The sequence below is a fragment of the Lissotriton vulgaris genome, unplaced genomic scaffold (assembly GCF_964263255.1).
Source record: "Lissotriton vulgaris unplaced genomic scaffold, aLisVul1.2 SCAFFOLD_1779, whole genome shotgun sequence".
Classification (NCBI taxonomy): Eukaryota; Metazoa; Chordata; class Amphibia; order Caudata; family Salamandridae; genus Lissotriton; species Lissotriton vulgaris.
The window spans coordinates 202,174-221,941 of record NW_028252259.1 but is presented as its reverse complement, the minus strand read 5'-3'; the positions used below and the strand labels follow the sequence as shown (position 1 = coordinate 221,941).

Sequence of the window (19,768 nt, the reverse complement as noted above, 5' to 3'; positions counted from 1 at the left end):
TCTGACTTTTAAGACACATGCACAGAAAGTGGCAGGGACCTGCTTCGGACTGCTCCGGTCAGTGCGGAAAGTTCTCCCTCTCTTGCCTCCCCAGTCCAGGACACTTCTGATTCAAGGGTTAATACTATCGAGGCTTGACTATAGTAACGCCCTGTTTCTGGCAGCCCCTGAAGCCACCTTTAACATTCTTCAACGGGTGCAAAATGCAGCAGCCAGGATGCTTGCAGGTACATCAAGAAGATCTTCGGCCAGACTGGCCCTGAGAGCACTCCATTGGCTGCCAATACGCGAAAGAGTCATCTTTAAAGCGCTATGCGTCACCCACAGGGCTCTGCAGGGCAAAGGACCTCCGATTCTCAGGAGCCTGATATGCCCGTATAAAACATCCCGGGCTCTCCGGTCGGACCGTGGTAATCTTGCAAGGATCCCCAGAGTTATGAAGGCACGCACAGGGAGTCGCCGTTTTTCCTTAAATGCAGCAAAAAATAGGAACTCCCTCCCCAATTGGATTCGCGGAGAACCCTGTCATCTTAAGTTTCGAAAGGCACTTAAAACTATTCTTTTTCCCAAGGACTCCTAATTATTGGTTTCTTCCTCAGTTTGCTTTTTGTTCTATTTTCTGTTAGCGCTGGGACGCTTTCGGGCAGCCATGCGCTTTATAAATTTAATTTCATTCATTTCATGATAAAACTGCGCTGCAAAACAATGATCATTTCTTTTGACCCTTGGGGAGAGAACACCTAGTCTCACAATACACTAACTAAAATATGATGTAGTGAGAAAGTTATGAATCCTGAAACAAGGAGTTCTGCTCCGGGGTGTGGGTACTGCTGCTTCATCAATTTTTTTGTAGATAGTCAAATAATATCCTACTATGCCTTTGTGCCCTTAATTTCCATTATTTTAAGGAGGTGGGCGAGCCAGTGAAGGACGCCTGGCTTTTGTTCAGCACAGAGTTTACTCGGATCCTTGGGCCAAAGCAGGCCCAGCCATTTGTCTGCCTCAGGAGGCCTTCTTTAGGGTGACTGATATATATTAAAAATAGTGTTTGACTTTACCACACCTGGTGAAGGCAGAGTCGAGATCAAGCAATTTACACTTTTCTGCAGTCTGCATTGGCCGTCCTCTTGTTAGTAGTTTACTTGGGCTACTCAGGGTGGCATAAATAGTGCTTCAGGCCCTGGTGACTGCTTTAACACCCATGCCCTGGGTACCATTGATACCATGTACTAGGGACTTATAAGGGGGTTAAAGTCATTGCCAAATGAGGATGCCAATTCACATATAGCAATTTCAACCTGCTCCAGTGCACTTTCAGAGTCCTAACCAACAGTATCTGGAGCAAAACGTATGGGTGTGACCATACAAAAAGGGTACTTCCCTCCAGATGATGACGGAGGCAGTCTTGGGGCCTGCGTCCTGTGAGCCCTCTCTATATTTTACGCACGGATATAACTCTGTCTGCAATTCATGTTTTAAACCAGTCTCCCTGGTTTGTTGTCCTTCCATGCCCTTCGGCAGTCCCACTAGCCACAGATTATTTCTGCATGATTGGCCTTCTGCATCTTCCATGCAGTGTTCGACGAGTGTTGTCGGCTCATTCAGTCTTTTATGCTCATGTAATGGTGCCTGCCACATCTTGCAGGTAGGAAATGCACCCCTCTGCCTCCATCGCTCGCGAATATAAGTTTCGGCAAGTATTGACGAAGGAGTGAGACCCCTACCCCATAAATATTGTCTGTCAAGTATTTGTGTTTGCCTTTGATCACTTGGAGTACTGCTGCTGTGGAAACTGTCACTTCTTGTGGTAGTAGGGGAGGCCCTGTGCTTCTCCATCTACAGACCTGCCATGTGCCACTTGTTTGGTGTATTTATCTATCTGTCCCTGCCCCTCTGCAACCTTCCCCTTCACCATATTGGCAATCCAATAGCCAGCATGAGTATTTGCTGCTTGGGCACTCACACGTCCTCAGTCTCTGCCCCAGGGCAATTAGTTGCCTCTGTTGCGGTGCAGGGCTTGATCAATGCCACTCCCCCCACTCCTCACCTCTGTGTCTGTCAGCAAGGATTAGGCCGTCGTTATCCAGCGTCATCGCCTGGTTGGTCCTCTTCCCTTTGAGACTCCCACAGTGGGTCAGAATTGGTGTGAGGGGAAGGTTGCTTCGCGTATATAGGAAGCAAAAGACGAGAGAGGTGCCTATCCACCTCTCTTGGCAGGTATTCTTAGCCCATCTCCTCTCTCAGGGGAGCCAGCAGCAGAAAGGAAGCGAGCTGAGTTCGAGCCCCCCTGGCCCCAGCTGCCGCAGCAGGAGTCCCCGTGGGATGACCACTCCTCCTCAATGTCTGTTCAATGGCCGGTGACTGTGTTTTCAGCCTCTTCTTCACTCATGGTGGGTCCAGCAGCAGGACACAGTGATTGGTGGCAGGTAGTCAGCCACTGGCAAGAGCTGATCCCTCTCCAGAGGGATGCTGAAGGATATTTGTGGCTGGCACAAAGCCGTTTAGATTGCAGCCACCAGGAAAAGATCTTTAATTAGTGTAGTGCATAGACCACTGACAAGTTTCCTATATCTGCCCATTTTGTCTTAGTAGGAGTTAGTAGTAGAGTCAGAGATGATATTTGATTGACTATGGAGGTCTTCAGGGCGCAGTTCAACTGCTGGTAATGCTGGAATTTGGAGAGGTCAAATTCCTCCCCGTGAGTTTCAAAGGTTTTGAGGGCCTCCTCAGGAAGGACCTAGCTGCTACATCTGGATCACCTGGTGTGAGACAATCTATTCCTCCTCAGTGGAGTCATCGTCCACTAGCAGGAGTAATCAGCTCTATCATCTATATGGGGACAATCTTGAAGAATCAATTCCCATGCCTGTGTGGTCTGGACTCCTCAGCCCCTTCTGTGCTTCGGCTTTTAGTATTGTTCCCTTGCATGTGGCCCATGTGATTAGTTTATTTCCCCACTCTTGGGTGTGGGTCCCCTGAGGGGTTCCAAAAGAGGGTTATCTAGCATCGTGCAAGAGCCAGGGCTATATCTGCAAATCCTGAGGAAATAATATTGGCTTTAGGTTTAGGAAATACGCCCAGGAGGCAGGCCGCTGGGTAATTGGATTTGACTGTTATGCCATTAATGTAACTTGTCTCTGTTTCCCAGCTTTTGGTCCAGTTCATTTTGTACCTGGAAAACACTTTAAAGTCTGATATGGTGGACATGAGTGCTGGCAGCGAACGTTCTGGGAAGGCTAAAGTGAGGAGTATGGAGTATGTTGTTCGCTTACAGCATATTTTCCGGTTTGCTGCCTTTTGTTTCTGTTCCCCTAATGTCTTCTGAGCAGTATATGGTGAATGTGAGGGGATCTGGGGCTATCAGGAAGAGTATGGGTAAAGGGGACATCCTAGCCTCATGCAGTTTCCAATGAGCTGCTTTCTTTTCCTTTTGCTCTTCTCCACTTCTTTTCTTGTCCGCCATCTGTTTGTTCTAATCCAAGTGCTCACTCACTTCACGTTGTCTGCATGCTCAGAATGTAGATTTCCCTAAGTGTAAAGATTCAGAAAGTCTTGAGTATTATGCATTTCATGTCTTGCTTTATCCGCATCCAAGTTAAACACAGTTACAAAATGACTACACTTCCCAAAGCCCATTGGAATACAAGACTACGGAAAACTGAACCTGGTGCACCATCCTGGCACACTAGGTCTCATTGTTAATCCTCCCGTGCATGCAGCAAGTCCTCTTCTCTGATAATGATCATTGAAAACAAGATGCGTAGGTTTTTCTGTTTTCAGTTTCCATGGGTTCAAAATGATGGTGTTTTAAAAAAAACATCAACAAGAAAAACGAATTGAGGAATACAGGTTACAGGGAGCATGAATGACATAATATATGTGACATATGTAAACAGATCATGGTTGGGCAGCATTGCCATTTACCTCAGTCTCAGAGCAAGATCTACTAAGGTAAATGTGGTGATCTGGCTGGACTGTGTCATCAGCCATGTCATATGCCCATGTCACCTGAGTCTAGAATGTACAATGCTTTACCTGCCTGAGACATTCTATGTATCTTCAGTTACTCAGGACCTGCTACAGCTGTGACCAATAAATACTTCACTTGATATATCCAGCCTTTGGTGATCCTTTCATCATTACAGTAAAGTATGATCACAAGGCAAGGAGGACGGTGAGGACTACAAAACATGCCAATCCTAATAGCAGACAGTGCGTCAATAAAATAATAAATTATAAGGAAGTAGGTGTAAGGGGGAGGCTGCAGGGAACACATATGGGTAGATCAACAGGGGAACAGAGATCAGATGAACAGGATGATATACATCATACTTAGGTACAATTGTACAGAAGTGATGCATTCATGAGGACATAGTCCCTTCATTGTGTTCGAATATCGTTTTTTGCTCCTATGCTAAGGATATACATATCACAGTTCCCACCCATCCACTCTCCCCACTCCTCCAGTGAGTAGCATGTGTAGTGTGTTGGCCTCTGGTCCTGCACAGTGCAGGAGAGTATGCAGCTGCCTCTTGGTGTTCAGCACAGAGCCTGCTTTCCAAGACATTTATATTTGGCGCTTGAAAAGTGGGAAACGACCTTTACATTGCGGTCATTACACCATGATGCCATTACAACGTGGTCGTTACAACGACCGCGCTGTTACCACACAATGCCATTACAAGGCAGGTCATTACAACGACTTGCAGTAGATGGCGCTCTAACAAAAGGAATAGTATAGTTTACTGTTCCAACACCTTCCCTACTGTTACGTAGGCTCGAGTTGGAGTAGTAATTTATACATTTCTAATGTTAGCGCGCCATCTACTGCAAGCCGATGTAATGACTTGCATAGTAATGGCATTACGTGGTAACAAAACGGCTATTGTAACGACCGTGTTGTAATGCCACGCGATGTAATGACTCGTTAACGAGTCATATTCTTGAAAAGTACTTATGCAAGGTCTGTAAACTGGTGTAAGTATTTGCCCCCTCTTTACTTTAGGGTGAAGGCCTAGCAGTCAGGATTCAGGAGTAGGTGACCATGTATGGTCTGCGATTTCCGCTATAGTGGCTGTAACTTCAAGCCATGACACCTGTAGTCATGGCTTGAGGTACTCCCACACCGTATGTTAGAAGCTGGCATCAGCCACAGTGTGGGCACTCTGGTCTCGAAACAGGAAACATGTGCTGGATACGGTGGGGGGGGAGAACTGTGGTGTGTGTAGTTAAACCGTGCGAATTGGAATTGAGGGTTCAAGGAACCCTTCGCAACAAGTTGTAGCACCCGCATGCATGACTTGAGCGGTTGCGGGAGCACAGCATTCCATCTAACCAATGCAGTCCCAGTGTGCAACTGGTGAAAGGTTAGTGGTCGGCATTTAACACACCTTCCTGTTGCCCTGTTCTTCAAACAGTCATTGAAGATTGGCTGAAGTGAGGGGCTCAGTGCAGTGTTATTGGAAGCCATTGTCCTATTGCCCAGCTCTTTATCTGAAAATACTTCTGGGCCTGCACCCGCTCTACCTCATAGAGGAGAAGCTGCTGAGGAATCATCACACATGCTCTTGGTTTCAGGCTCTTCGGTCTCAAGACGGCCATCCAAAGAGACATGCGCACTACAAACTAGTGCACAGGAAGCCCACCACTGCTGCCACTCATCAGGCCTGCCCCTGCCGGAGTCTCTGGGAGTTTTCAATGGTGCATTGAAGTGGAGTGATGCTCCATCCCGCCAATGGAGGATCTGCCCGTGAGAGACACAGGTAAGGCAGGCAATAATAAACAATAATAACCATTGCAATAACAGTATCATGTGAGCTAAAGCAAGAATGTGTTCATCAGAAGCACTTTTACGTATCCTTTGAAAGATGCAGGTGAAGAGTTAACTCGGATTTCAGATTGTAGAGAATTCCAGATTCTCAGGCAATTGCCGGAGTAGGCACGATTGTAAGTCTTCTTGAGGTTCTAGAGTCACCAGGCAGCTCCAGTTTATGTGCAATGTACCTCGGGGTGTTGGAGTGTATGGCTTTGTGTGTCATGCAGGCAATTTAACAATTTATGTGTGCCTCGTAAGGGAGTCAGTTTAGTGATTTCAAATAAGGGGTGATGTGGTTATTGCATTCAGATCCAGTAATAAGCCTTGTAGCTGAGTTAAGGGAGGCCCTAAGGGGGGGAACTTTGACCTAGGAAGGCCGCAAAGGGTTACATTTCCATAGTCCAGCCTGGAAAACACTAGGGCTTGAGCAACTGACTTGAAGTCATCAAATGCTGATGACATGTCAAGGACGCTTAAAAGGCAGGATTAAATTTGATCAAGCATTGTGTAAAACATCGTCAGCTATGTGAGTCATGGCTGATTCAGTGCTGCGTCCCTGAAGGAATCCAGATTGGTATTGATTTAAGAGTTGAAATTGCTCTGTGTTTGCATAGCTGGGTATGGGCACATTTCTAGAGGAGCTTTGAAAGAGTTGGGATGCTAGAGATAGGGCGGAAGATATGTAGATCAGAGTGGTCTGCTGTGGGTTTTTTCAGAACGGCGGTTATCTGTCCAGACTTGAGGTAGTCTGGTATGCTGCCTTGAATTAATGAATCATTTACTATTTTGGTGGGAGAAGAGAGGTTTTAATCTCAATTAAGAAATTTGAAGGAAGCGGATCGCTGAAGTGCTTTGAAGGTTTAAGTGTTGACAGGATTTTTAGTATGGTTGTTTCATCAAAGGATTTGAATGAACACCATGCAGCAATATTTTTGGGGGTGTGTGTAGGACGCTCAGGCCACACAGGTGGGTGGGGACTGACGTGTGAAAGCATCGGGGGGAGATCCAATGCAGTCTTTAAGTCACTTTCAATTTTGTTCGTCTTTCCCAGGAAGAAGGCGGCAAGTTCTTCGCAGTTAGGCTGCAGATAAGACCCAGAAAGTAGGTTGGGTTTCCTGTTAGATTGCAATTTAACGAGTTCAAACAGTTTTTAGGTCGATTCCTGGCATTGTTTAGCAGTTTCCTAAGGAAGTTTGCTTTTGAGCTATGCATGCGTTTGTTTCTTAAATGATTCTTAGAGATCTCAGGTGCTGGAGGTGTTCGAGCAAGGAAGAGAATCTCCATGACACTTCACTCAATCTTAGATTGCATCTTTCAGCGTTTAGACTACCACTGTACCAAGATGAGAGTAACATTGTGTGCTTGCTTCACGCAGAAAAAGGTAATCCATGGCTAAGGGCACCACATTTTCAGAGTGGAAAGAGGGGAGGGACCGGGGTACTGAATGCTCACGTGGGGGGAAGCTGAGGGGAGATGAGGAGAAGGGGGTATGGTCAGATGAAGGAAGGAAGGAAGGAAGGAAGGGACGGGGCAAATCATGGGGTGGCTAGAGGAAAGTTCGATGACTCCGTTCTACAAAGACAGCCCATTAAACAGCAGCATAATGACAGAAGATGTCAAGAGAGAAGGTACTCTTTCTGTTTTAGGCTATCCAGCGTTATATGCATGCGATTACTAGGTGGAAAACAGAAAATCCTGAGGAGAGGGCTCAGCTGCGAAAAATAAAAAAGGGGAAGTTGAAATACATTAGCTCAAACTAGATTATGCAATTAGGAAGATAGAATCCAGATTAGAGGAATAGTGGGGATAGCCTATTGCATTACCACACTCCTGAGGCGGAAAGCCAGGAGGCAGTTAATTTTAAAATTGTTTGTATTTCACTATTCCTGTGTTTTTAAAGTTCACGTACCCCATGGAATCTTGACGCTTTTGTTAAAGCGGACATAGGCTGTTGTCATCTGGCGTGGAACGCTGCTCACCAGCACCTCACCCAGCCCGTAGGCCACGCCCCCTTCGGAGGCCACGCCCACCGTCCATCTCTAAAAAGGGGCACTGAATACGAGCGCTGCCATTTGCATTACCACACTCCTGAGGCGGAAAGCCGGGGGGGCAGTTCATTTTAAAATTGTTTGTATTTCACTATTCCTGTGTGTTTAAAATTCACTTACCCCATGGAATCTTGACGCTTTTGTTAAAGCGGACCTAGGCTGTTGTCATCTGGCGTGGAAAGCTGCTCACCAGCGCCTCACCCAGCCCGCCGGCCACGCCCCCTTCGGAGGCCACGCCCACCGCCCATCTCTACAAAGGGGCGCTGAATACGAGCGCTGCCATTTGCATTACCACACTCCCGAGGCGGAAAGCCGGGAGGCAGTTCATTTTAAAATTGTTTGTATTTCACTATTCCTGTGTTTTTAAAGTTCACTTACCCCATGGAATCTTGACGCTTTTGTTAAAGCGGACCTAGGCTGTTGTCATCTGGCGTGGAACGCTGCTCACCAGCGTCTCGCCCAGCCCGCAGGCCACGCTCCCTTCGGAGGCCACCCCCACCGTCCAGCTATTTCTTCTGCTTTAAATTATGTGTCTCCCCCGGAAGCGCAGCGGACGAGCGCAGCGGGCGCGACGATGCCACGCCAAAGGCGCACCTAAGGAAAGCCCGTCTGCGCCCGTCCGCGACCGACCGGGACTAGGGGCTGGTCACTCTGCCTCTCTTATTCAATATTCTTCTGCGCAACTGATCGATCTCCAAGGCCCGTGGCCATTAGAAGACACTGTATCAGCCCGAATCATCAGGCTTGGCCTTTCCACACCTTGTGTTCTCTCCCACTCTTGCCCGCCTCCCCTGCCTTTGACTAGCGGCCCCACTACTTCTTTGCCTACGGGTCCCTCTTGTACATCTGTCTCCGCAATGTACCTTAATACTAGATCGGCAGTTAAACATCAGCACGATCTCTTTACGCTATTGGACTCACGCAAACCTGATCGCTAGGCGTGTACTTAAGAGAGGTAAACTGCTTGTTCTTCCTTCGTAGCTGCCAGTCGACCGGTGCATGCGCTTTGTGCACTTCAGGAATCGAGCTGCTGCTCGTTTTTAAGATAACCTTGTCTAATATTTTATTTCAGCTTAAGTTAATTTTCCCCTGTTTTTAATAGCGCTGACAGCGCCTGGCCCGTACTTGCACTCTAACTTGAGGGAAACTCACCGCTGTTTGGCGGGTCCGCTTCCCGGCGCAGTTCCGCTTTGTAGCGCCATCTTGGGTGTGGATGGTGCCGAGTCTTAGCGCTGATTGGTAGGCATAGCGCTCTAGTCGCCAGTAGGACGCTAGGCGTGTACTTAAGTGAGTCATGCTGACGCGCAGCGGATACGCGCTGCGGGGACGCCAGACTGACGCCGGAGTTACGCCAGAGTTCAGCCCGTCTGCGCCCGTCCGCGCTGAGGACGGGCTGCAGGACGTGCTGGACCCTGGGACTCCCGACTTATCCTTTTCCTCCACCCGGGATGATTTGTTTCGCAACCTGCTGTCACTGAGACCTCCTGCGCACTTCTGTCATCATCAGCTCAGACCGGAGGTACTGCTTCAGGCGCGTGCGTGTCCTTCTTGTAAACTATCTTTTAATTTTCCCAGTCAGGCTTGTAGGCATTCTGCTCCTCCTGCGTCTGTTGGTTATATCTCCCAATCCAAACAGGGCTTTTTGATCAATGCACGCTCTTTGATCAGACACGGGATCGAATTTCATGACTTTGTTAGCACGAGGCATCCGGACTGGGTCTTTGTTACCGAGACTTGGGCCTCTGACTCCTCTGGTCATGACCTTCTCTTGGCCATACCTGAAGGGTACACCTTCCTGAGGTTAGATAGAGAACGTTGTAGAGGTGGTGGAATAGCTATTCTTTTTAAATCCACACTCTCCTGTACCATAAAACCCCTATCGGTTCCTACTGACCCCTTCGAGGCCCTATATTTCTGTATTGTACATGCTCCATCGAGCTCTTTTTCTGGTATTCTACTTTATAGGCCTCCCGGTTCCAGAGTTAACTTCTGCCCAGAACTCTTTAGAATTTTGGAACCCTACTTTGGTAGACCACATCTTACCATTTTAGGGGATATTAATTTTCATTTAGAGGATATGGCCTCGAAAGATACCTCCTCCTTGCTTAATTCACTGGAGGCGTGCGACTTTGTCCAAAGAGTTCTCTACCCGACCCATAAGGCGGGGCACACCCTTGATGGGATTTTCTCTAACGACTCCAGATTAACTGTTGGAATGCCGGTACCGATTCCATGGTCCGACCACCTAGCAGTCCCATTGTCCCTAGACATCCCCTGCTCTGAAGTTGACTTGGGCACTGGCAAAAAATACTCTAAAAGGAGCTTCAGAAATTTCACAAATGAGGCTCTTGCCCCTTTTATTCTGAACACCAATATCACATCTCAGCGGAAGGTGGATGAGTCGGCTCAAGAACTCACCGATGCTATCACCAGAGCCGCAGATGAATTATCCCCCCCTCTCTGAAATCTGTAGTTCGACAGAAGCCAACTGCCCCTTGGTTTTCAACTGACCTGAGGCTTCTTAGACAAAAATGCAGACAGAAGGAACGAGGATGGCGTAAATCCTGGGATTCCAAAGATCGAGAAGTCTATAAGAGCCTATTACGAGAGTATAAAAATAGAGTGATTAAGGAAAAACAGGACTATTTTACCAACTTAACCTGTTCTCTAACATCTTCTAAAGAGCTCTTCAAAATTGTGGATTCACTGTGCTCTCTCCAGGTACCAGACCCTGTGGTTGCTTCACAGGAGCTATGCAACAACATATCAGACTTCTTCTACAAAAAAATAGATGATATCTACATAGCTCTGCAATCACAGAGGAAATCTCTGAGTTCTGAGGACTCTTCTCGAATTAATCGGCTGGAATCTTGGAGCAGAGACACCCCCCAGTCCCTCAAACATTTCCCTGCTCTTTCTTTGGAGGGACTTAATAGCCTGTTGGACAAAACGAAATTGTCTTCCCCATTGGACCCAGTTCCTTTGAAACAACTAAAGAACTGTAGGGATATCATTCTTCCCCCGATGCTGGAAGTAATGAATGGAGCCTTGGAACAAGGCATCTTTCCATCACTCTGGAAGAAAGCCATTGTAAAGCCGCTGCTGAAAAAGACCACCCTAGACCCCGGAGTATTGAAGAACTTCAGACCCATCTCCCTTCTGCCGGCCCCTGCCAAGATGTTGGAGACCCATTTGAACCTTCACCTTTCTAATTTCCTCGATGCCTCAGGTTTCTTGGATGGGTCACAACATGGCTTTAGAAAGCTACATAGCACGGAGTCTGCCTTGACTAAGGTCATGGATAACATCCGCAGGAAAGTTGATCGGGGTCAAACCACCGTGCTGGTGCTGCTGGACCTTACAGCAGCATTCGACACCCTGTCTCCCCTTACTTTAACATCCAGGTTAAGGGAGGCAGGGGTAGAAGGACCGGCCCTCAGTCTCCTGAGCTCCTTCTTACATCAACGAGAGCAGCGTGTCATGCTAGGTGAGTACCTCTCCCCTGCTAAGTCTTTGCAATGTGGGGTGCCACAGGGGTCGGCATTGAGCCCGACCCTGTTCAATATCTACGTGGCCCCCCTTGCAAGACTAGTAAGATCTCAGGGGATGGAGGTAGTGTCGTATGCCGACCACACGCAGATTATGGTATCCCTGACCCACTCTGTGAATGAAGCAGCGTCAAACTTTAGGTCCTGCATGCAACTTGTTGCAGAGTGGATGATTTCCAACTCCCTAAAGTTGAACGGGGACAAGACAGAGGTCCTGGTCTTTGGCAAAGACCAGGGCATGTGGTCAGGTGAGTGGTGGCCTCCTTCTTTAGGCATCTGCCCCACACCTACACAATCTGCCAGGAACCTTGGTGTCATCTTTGACACCCAGCTCTCTATGGAGCTTCAGGTCAACAGAACGGTGGCTACCTGTTGGGGCGTCATCAGGACTCTGAAAAGGATTGTCCATTATCTTTCCCCACAGGCACGGAAACAGGTGGTGATCACCCTTGTTGGCTCAAGGCTCGATTACTGTAATTCACTGTACGTCGGGGCCAACAAGGGCCTTTTGCAGCGCCTGCAGGTCATACAAAATGCGGCAGCGCGTTTCGCTCTTGCCCTCCCTTGGTTGTCATCTATGACTTTGGCGAGGAAGAATCTCCATTGGCTCCCTATTCCCTCAAGGATCACGTTCAAACTTCTCTGTCTAACATATAAGGCTTTAACTGCAGGTTCGGCTGATGCCCTTGGATCCCTACTTACTAGATATGTCCCGAACAGATGCCTACGCTCCAGTGAGCTCAACCAACTGGTAATTCCTCGAGCCAAGAAGGCTAGATGGGGGAGCAAAGCTTTTTCCATTCTTGCACCCCAGATGTGGAATTCACTCCCCCTTGAGATCAAGTCACTGCCTTCTCTTGACCTTTTCAGGAAGTCATTGAAAACTTGGCTTTTTATTAAAGCATACCAGTAAGCTCTGTTTCTGACTGCTGACAGCTAGTTATTTGATTTAGGCGCCTTGACGCCCATTGGGCTTAGCTGCGCATTACAAATGCCATTTCATTCATTCATTCATTCTTGTTCCTGACCGAGACCTGGTTTTCCGATAGCTCCCTTCCCTCCCTACTTGCAATGCTTCCCTCATCTTACTATGCCCTCCGAGTCGATCGCCCTCCCGGCAAGTCTGGAGGTGGAGTGGCTTTGATTGCTCGTAAAGAAATTATCTTTCAACCTTTAGTTTTATCCCCTCTAGGTGCGTCAGACTGTCTAGTGGCCCGTTCACTTTCCTTTACCCCCCCACTTACCTGTGTTCTTATTTACCGGCCCCGATCTTCTCCCCAATTATTTCTTCCATCCTTCCAAGACTTGTTGGCTACCCTGGCAGTTAACCACTCGTCCATTGTTGTGCTTGGGGACTTCAATTTTTGGCCCTCCGACCCAGCAGAGTGCACAGCTTCCAGGGAATTCTCAGAGTCGCTCCGCTCTATTAATTTCACTTCCGCTGTTCACGTTCCTACTCACAATCTGGGCCATACCCTCTACGAAATCTGGTACCGAGATTGTCCGGTCTCCTCTCTATCCATATCCCCCTGCACTTGGTCCGATCATTTTCTTATCTCCTTTTCCCTGTCCTTTTGTTCAGTTCCCAAACCCCCCCAGTCAAAAATATTTGGGCACGCTCTTGGAACCGCGTGGATGTAGGTTCCTTGTCTGCCGCACTCTCCGCGTCCAGCCCGGATCTTTCAGGGCTGTCATCTCTAGAACAAGCGGAATCCATCAATGCTTGGTTGCGGGACGGCTGTAATTTAGTCGCCCCTCTAAAGCGTATTTCATCTAAGCGCTCCAAAGACGCAAACCGTTGGTTCAATGATGAATTGAAGATGCAAAAACGTAATCTTCGCTGAGCGGAGCGGAGCTGGCGACAGACCTACTGCCCCACTTCAAGAAAACATTATATTACCCTTTCGGCCCTATATAAGAAAGCCATTTTGGAAATTAAAAAAGCTTATTTCTCCTCCAAAATTCAGTTTGCCGAAAATCGGCGCAAAGAAATGTTTGCCATCGTTCAAGATCTAGCATATTCTGACAGGGCCACACTCAAACCTTCCCCTTCACAGCTTCTTTGCGACTCCCTTAATTCTTTTTTTCTGGATAAAATCACCACGATCAGAGCCAACATCCCCCTCCCATCCCCTTCCATTATCAATCCTCACTGTCCCCCAGCCACTTCGCACCTGGATTCTATCCCACTTCTCACAACTGATTCCTTCTTGTCCCTCCTTCCCCTGGTTAAGTCTGGCTCCCCTTTGGATCCTTGCCCTGCTCATATCCTGAAACAGATTTACTCTTCATGCCCTTCACCACCCCTCACGTTCCTCAACAGTTCACTCTCCCAGGGTATTGTCACTTCTTCACTTAAATCCGCGTCATTTTACCCATCCTAAAAAAACCTGGAGCCGATCCTTCGGTTTCAGCCAATTACCGCCCTATTTCACTCCTCCCTTTTCTGGCCAAGATACTGGAACGCCATGTAGTAAGAACTATGAGCTCCTTTGTGGAAAGGCACAGTGTCTTAGCCCCCAGGCAGGCCGGCTTCCGCCCTGCTCACTCTACGGAGTCCGTGGTTCTATCGATCTTGGACAACCTCAGGGAGGGTTTGGACACGAATCAGCCCCAGGCCCTGGTCCTCCTTGATCTCTCCGCCGCGTTCGACACGGTGGATCATGCCATCTTACTTTCCCGTGTCGGAGCGGCGGGAATCGGGGGTGCGGCCCTGGTCTGGTTGTCCTCCTTCCTGAGCGGACGCTTTCAAGCAGTTCGCTTGGGGGATTATTCTGCCGACTTCCGGCCTGTACAGTGCGGGGTTCCCCAAGGATCCTCCCTTTCCCCATTGTTATTCAATTTGTACCATGCCCCTCTGATTTTTGCTTTACGGCAGCTGGAGGTCTCTGTGTACAATTACGCGGATGACCTCCAGCTTATTTTTTCTTTATCCTCCTCCCCTGCTTCAATATCTAACTTCCACTCTGTTATGACCTTCATTCAGGACTGGATGAATCACAACCACCTGAAACTCAATCCTGACAAAACGGAATTGGTGTTGACAGGTGGTTGCTCCAGTCCATGGTCTTCTCTTTTTTGGCCCCCTTCTTTAGGTCCCCCACCCACCCCCTCCTCCTCTGTTAAAACTCTTGGTTTTAAACTTAATGATCAACTTTCTCTTCATTCTCAAGTCAGTGCAGCCGTATCTTCAGCTTTTCTTTCCCTCCGGACAATACGCAAAGTCTCCCGTTTTTTTTCTCCTGCTGCTCTTAAACTCATACTCCTGGCGATGGTGACGTCCCGCTTGGACTACAGCAATGCCCTTTACTGTGGCATGCCGGCGTACCTCGTGAGGCGTCTCCAATTGGTTCAGAACCAGGCGGCCCACCTCGTTTTTAACTTACCCAAATCTCATCATGTTACTCCTCTTTTTAAATCCTTACACTGGCTCCCCGTACAGCAACGTGCCCTGTTTAAACTGGGCTGTATCATTTTCAATGTTTGATCCGGTTCTGCCCCTGCATTCATTGGTTCTGCAATTCATGCTTACACCCCGTCTAGGGAATTGCGTTCATCTACCCAACAACTTTTCTTAGTCTCCCGTTTCAAACGTAAAAAATGTTCTCTACCTTGGCTCCTGTCTTTTGGAACTCTCTCCCGTTCCACCTTCGATCTTGTCCCCAGTACTCACTTTTTCGCAAAGCCCTTAAAACTTTTCTTTTTTCCCAGGCCTTCCCCGCTTAACTCTTCCTCATTTCCCTAGTCAGTCTTTCTGCCATTTGGGTTTGTAGTATTGCATAGCGCCATGAAACCGCTGGGTGTACGTGCGCTCTAGAAATATTTTTAAACTCAAACTCAAACTCATAGGATGAACAGTCGCCTAGGATGCACTTGGAAATTCGGTAGACCGAGCCAGTCTGGAAATCTAAGCAGAATTAGTAAACAACATCATTCTAAGATGGCCGCCACGTGGAAATACTTTGAAGCTATAGAACATGATAGTTCTTCTTTCATGTACATAAGAAGGACATGCTAAATCCTATGTCGATATCTATATTCCTAGAGTCTTAGAGGCGTCCCCATTTTAGATTGGGCAGGGACTTTATATGGGGAGAGGATTGATACATGATGCAGGGCCTACAAGGCCCAGATAGAGACCCTTTATGCCACAAGGGCCCCAAACACAATCAGCGCACAAAAGGCCCCCAATAACCAGGCCTTGAGACAACAGCCAGGGGAATCCTCCTGGAAAAAGAGTTAGTAGTTAGTAGTGAATGGAGCAAGGCACCTCTGTGAACAATAGGATTTGATGTATGGCACAACTTCCTGATGCCCACCTTGCTGTCTTGAGTGTTCCTGATCCATCTTTTACTCCAAGAGTTGTTTTTGTTTTAACAAAACTTTGACCATATGCATCTACCTAAAGCTGTAACTAGTATATGTGTGCTATGCGAGTGCTCATTTTTGCAAAGTTACTCTATGAACACCTTTGCTGAAATAAATAACATTGTGGCATTTTCAAAGAAACTTTTATGCAAATATCTCTGTATGGCTAAATGTGTCTTAAATATGTCTTGATAAGTTTAAACAATAGCAATAAATGAGATGCTTTTACAATCAACTAAAAATTGTATATGCATATTCCGGTATTTTCCATATAAGTAATTTAAATCTCTTTACATCCAACAGAAAACAATCCTTGATTGCACAAAATGTTTAGGAATAATGAAGATAATACTGTAAATCTGCAAAAGCAAAGTCGGAACATTGAGTTTCAGTATTCAGGAAAACATAAGTGCCCTCAGAGGCAGCCGAACCTGAACATAAACTGAAAGATCTTGGAAGTACCGTCAAGGGCAATTCGGTGTTTCTACGAGTCTCAGCTGTGCACCTCCGTGCCTCAAGATGAAGAAATTACCTCTAGAAAATGAAGGCAACACTGATCAACCACTTCTTGTGTAAACATATCCAATACCAGCTCTGATCATGAGGTGGTTACTGCAGTACTCTGCTTCCTAAAGTGATATCAGACCACCAGTCAGAGCTAGAGGTGTATTTTAAACTCTTTCAGGCCATTCCATAGCAATCAGCGAAAAGCACAGTTAAATGAAAGTTAAAGGAAATGGGGGTTCTGCTATATAAAACACAGAGTAAATTTACCAAGCCTAAAACTGCATCAGAGAACACACACAGGGGAAAAGTCATACAAATGCAATGAATGTCTGAAGAGCTTCAGCAAACACACACAGGGGAAAACCATATCATTGCAGTGAATGTGGAAGTAGTTTTACAGAAGTCATGAGTCATCAGCGAACACACAATGGGGAAAAAACATTCAAGTGCAATGAATGTGGGAAGAGATTTATATATTTATCAGACCTAAAACAGCATCAGAGAACACACACTGGAAAAAAACCATATCCTTGCAGTGAATGTCTGAAGAGCTTCAGTCTATTATCAGACCTAAAACGGCATCAGAGAACACACACTGGAGAAAAACCATATCATTGCAGTGAATGTCTGAAGCGCTTTAATCAATTATCACACCTAAAACAGCATCAGAGAACACACACCGGAGAAAAAACATATAATTGCAGTGAATGTCTGAAGACCTTTCGTCTATTATCAGACCTTAAACAGCATCAGAGAACACACACCGGAGAAAAACCATATCCTTGCAGTGAATGTCTGAAGAGCTTCAGTCTATTATCAGACCTAAAACGGCATCAGAGAACACACACTGGAGAAAAACCATATCCTTGCAGTGAATGTCTGAAGAGCTTCAGTCTATTATCAGGCCTAAAACGGCATCAGAGAACACACACTGGAGAAAAACCATATCCTTGCAGTGAATGTCTGAAGAGCTTTAGTCGATTAACAAACTTAAAACGGCATCAGAAAACACACACAGGGGAAAAACCATATCCTTGCAGTGAATGTCTGAAGAGCTTTAATCAATTATCGCACCTAAAACAGCATCAGAGAACACACACAGGGGAAAAACCATACCATTGCAGTGAATGTGGAAGTAGTTTTAGTTCCTCTTCAGGATTAATGTATCATCAACAAACACACACGGGGGAAAAACCATACCATTGCAGTGAATGTGGAAGTAGTTTTAGTGACTCATCAACATTAAAGGTTCATCAACGAACACACACTGGAGAAAAACCATACCATTGCAGTGAATGTCTGAAGAGCTTCAGTCTATTATCAGGTCTAAAACCGCATCAGAGAACACACACTGGAGAAAAACCATATCCTTGCAGTGAATGTTTGAAGAGCTTCAGTCTATTATCAGACCTAAAACGGCATCAGAAAACACACACAGGGGAAAAACCATATCATTGCAGTGAATGTCTGAAGCGCTTTAATCGATTATCACACCTAAAACAGCATCAGAGAACACACACCGGAGAAAAACCATATAATTGCAGTGAATGTCTGAAGAGCTTTAGTCAATTAACAAACTTAAAACAGTATCAGAAAACACACACAGGGGAAAAACCATACCATTGCAGTGAATGTCTGAAGAGTTTTTATAACTTATGGCAGCTAAAGCAGCATCAGAGAACACACACAGGGGGAAAACCATACCATTGCAGTGAATGTGGAAGTAGTTTTAGTTCCTCTTCAGGATTAATGTATCATCAGCGAACACACACAGGGGAAAAACCATACCATTGCAGTGAATGTGGAAGTAGTTTTAGTGACTCATCAACATTAAAGGTTCATCAACGAACACACACTGGAGAAAAACGGTATCCTTGCAGTGAATGTCTGAAGAGCTTTAGTCACTTAACAAACTTAAAACAGCATCAGAAAACACACACTGGGGAATAACCATTCCAGTGCAAAGAATGTGGGAAGAGATTTTGTCGCTTATCAGCCCTACATGGACATCAGCGAACACACACTGGAGAAAAACCATATCATGGCAGTGAACGTGCAAAAAGCTCTTGTCAGTCTTCAAACCTAAAAAAAAATCAGCGAGCACTCCATCACCATCAATGAACGTGTCTATTCTGTGCTATTGTTTATTTCCCTACAGCTAGGAAAAACATGAAATATCACGAAACCCATTGGGAGACTAGCACAAAGTGGACTAAAAGTAAAGAAACCTTGTTGGTTTTTATTCTGTGAGAGAGTTTTAACGAAATAAATCCAAGAACACCGGACCATGTTGTTATTTTATGCATCATTAATTGTTCTGCGACAGTGGCCAGAGAACTGTGTAGAAAAGCAATAGTGAAAGCAGCAGCTGTCTGGGTTAACCCTTGCAGTGCATGACATTTACCTTTGAAGCTCTGATGTAGAACTAATGAGGACACAAATTCTTCAGCCATGAAAATAATGATTACGTTTTAACTGTGAAACTATGTGACAACAATTACATTGATGTTACTCTTTTGGTCTGTCCTTACGATGTAGCAACTGTTATACAATTATGTTAAAAATGAGACAGTGCATCTATATAGAAATAGGCACTGGATGAATGTGGAAGTATGCCTGTATATCTTCAGTAGGGACCATGGACCAATTATGTGCTGAATGTTGATCATCTCTGTCGCAATTGCATTGCAAATGCTTTTTTTAGGTCTCGCACCTGCGATACAGGGCGAAAGCCCTGTCGCAGCGCGAGACCTATAGCTGTCGGCTCTGCTTACAAGGAGCCAAAAGGGAGACTAGAGATGGGCATGCGCAGCCTCAGGAATCGGATCAGGTCGCGCGCGCGTTCACCATCTCCTGTCTCCCTTGAAAGCCTCCAACGCACACAGCCACACCCCCCCTGCTTTCGCACACGCATGCGCACACACACTCACAAGCGTACACACAGAGAGACACCCACACGCACACACACAAGCGCACATACACGCACGCACACATAGAGAGACACACCACAACCCCTCCACTCCACCCCACCCCCCGGTGCTGCCATGTGAGACAGGGGATGGGCACGTGCAGGGGAATCCCCCATGTGAGCGCGCACGTTCACCCAGACGCCATGCACATCTCCTGTCCCACATTGGCAGCAAGTAGATAACACACAGACACACTTGCGCGCATGCACACACACACACCCTCCGCCCTCTCCCCCCTTAACTCACGGGGCTCTTGTCTCTGCATCACCTGGCTAACACAGGGCTTCCTTTGTTCATGGGAGCCCCGCAGGGCACTCCAGCTCCTCTGCCAGCACGATGCGGGGCTCTCCCCTTAGGCATGGGAGCCCCGCAGTGCTATCCGCTGGTCTTCACCCGGGACCCCTCCTGGGAGCCAGGACTTCAGCTGCCGCACTTCGCTTTGGCGCCGGGGCTCCCTTTTCCTAACAAATAGCGCACATGCGTGGGCAGCCCCCGCCCTCTCAGTCACAGCCC

The 19,768-nt window shown here is 46.9% G+C and overlaps 1 protein-coding gene across 1 annotated transcript in view; it reads left to right on the top strand.

Moving 5' to 3' along the window:
- The window catches only part of LOC147662623 (uncharacterized), a 295,476-nt gene extending 277,069 nt beyond the window's left edge, over positions 1–18,407 (top strand). The window contains exons 8-9 of the mRNA XM_086951043.1: positions 17,507–17,919; positions 18,283–18,407. Of these exons, the coding sequence (XP_086807169.1) occupies positions 17,507–17,919; positions 18,283–18,407 (538 nt within the window). The remainder of the gene's footprint in view (positions 1–17,506; positions 17,920–18,282) is intronic.
- Positions 18,408–19,768: the final 1,361 nt, after the last annotated feature.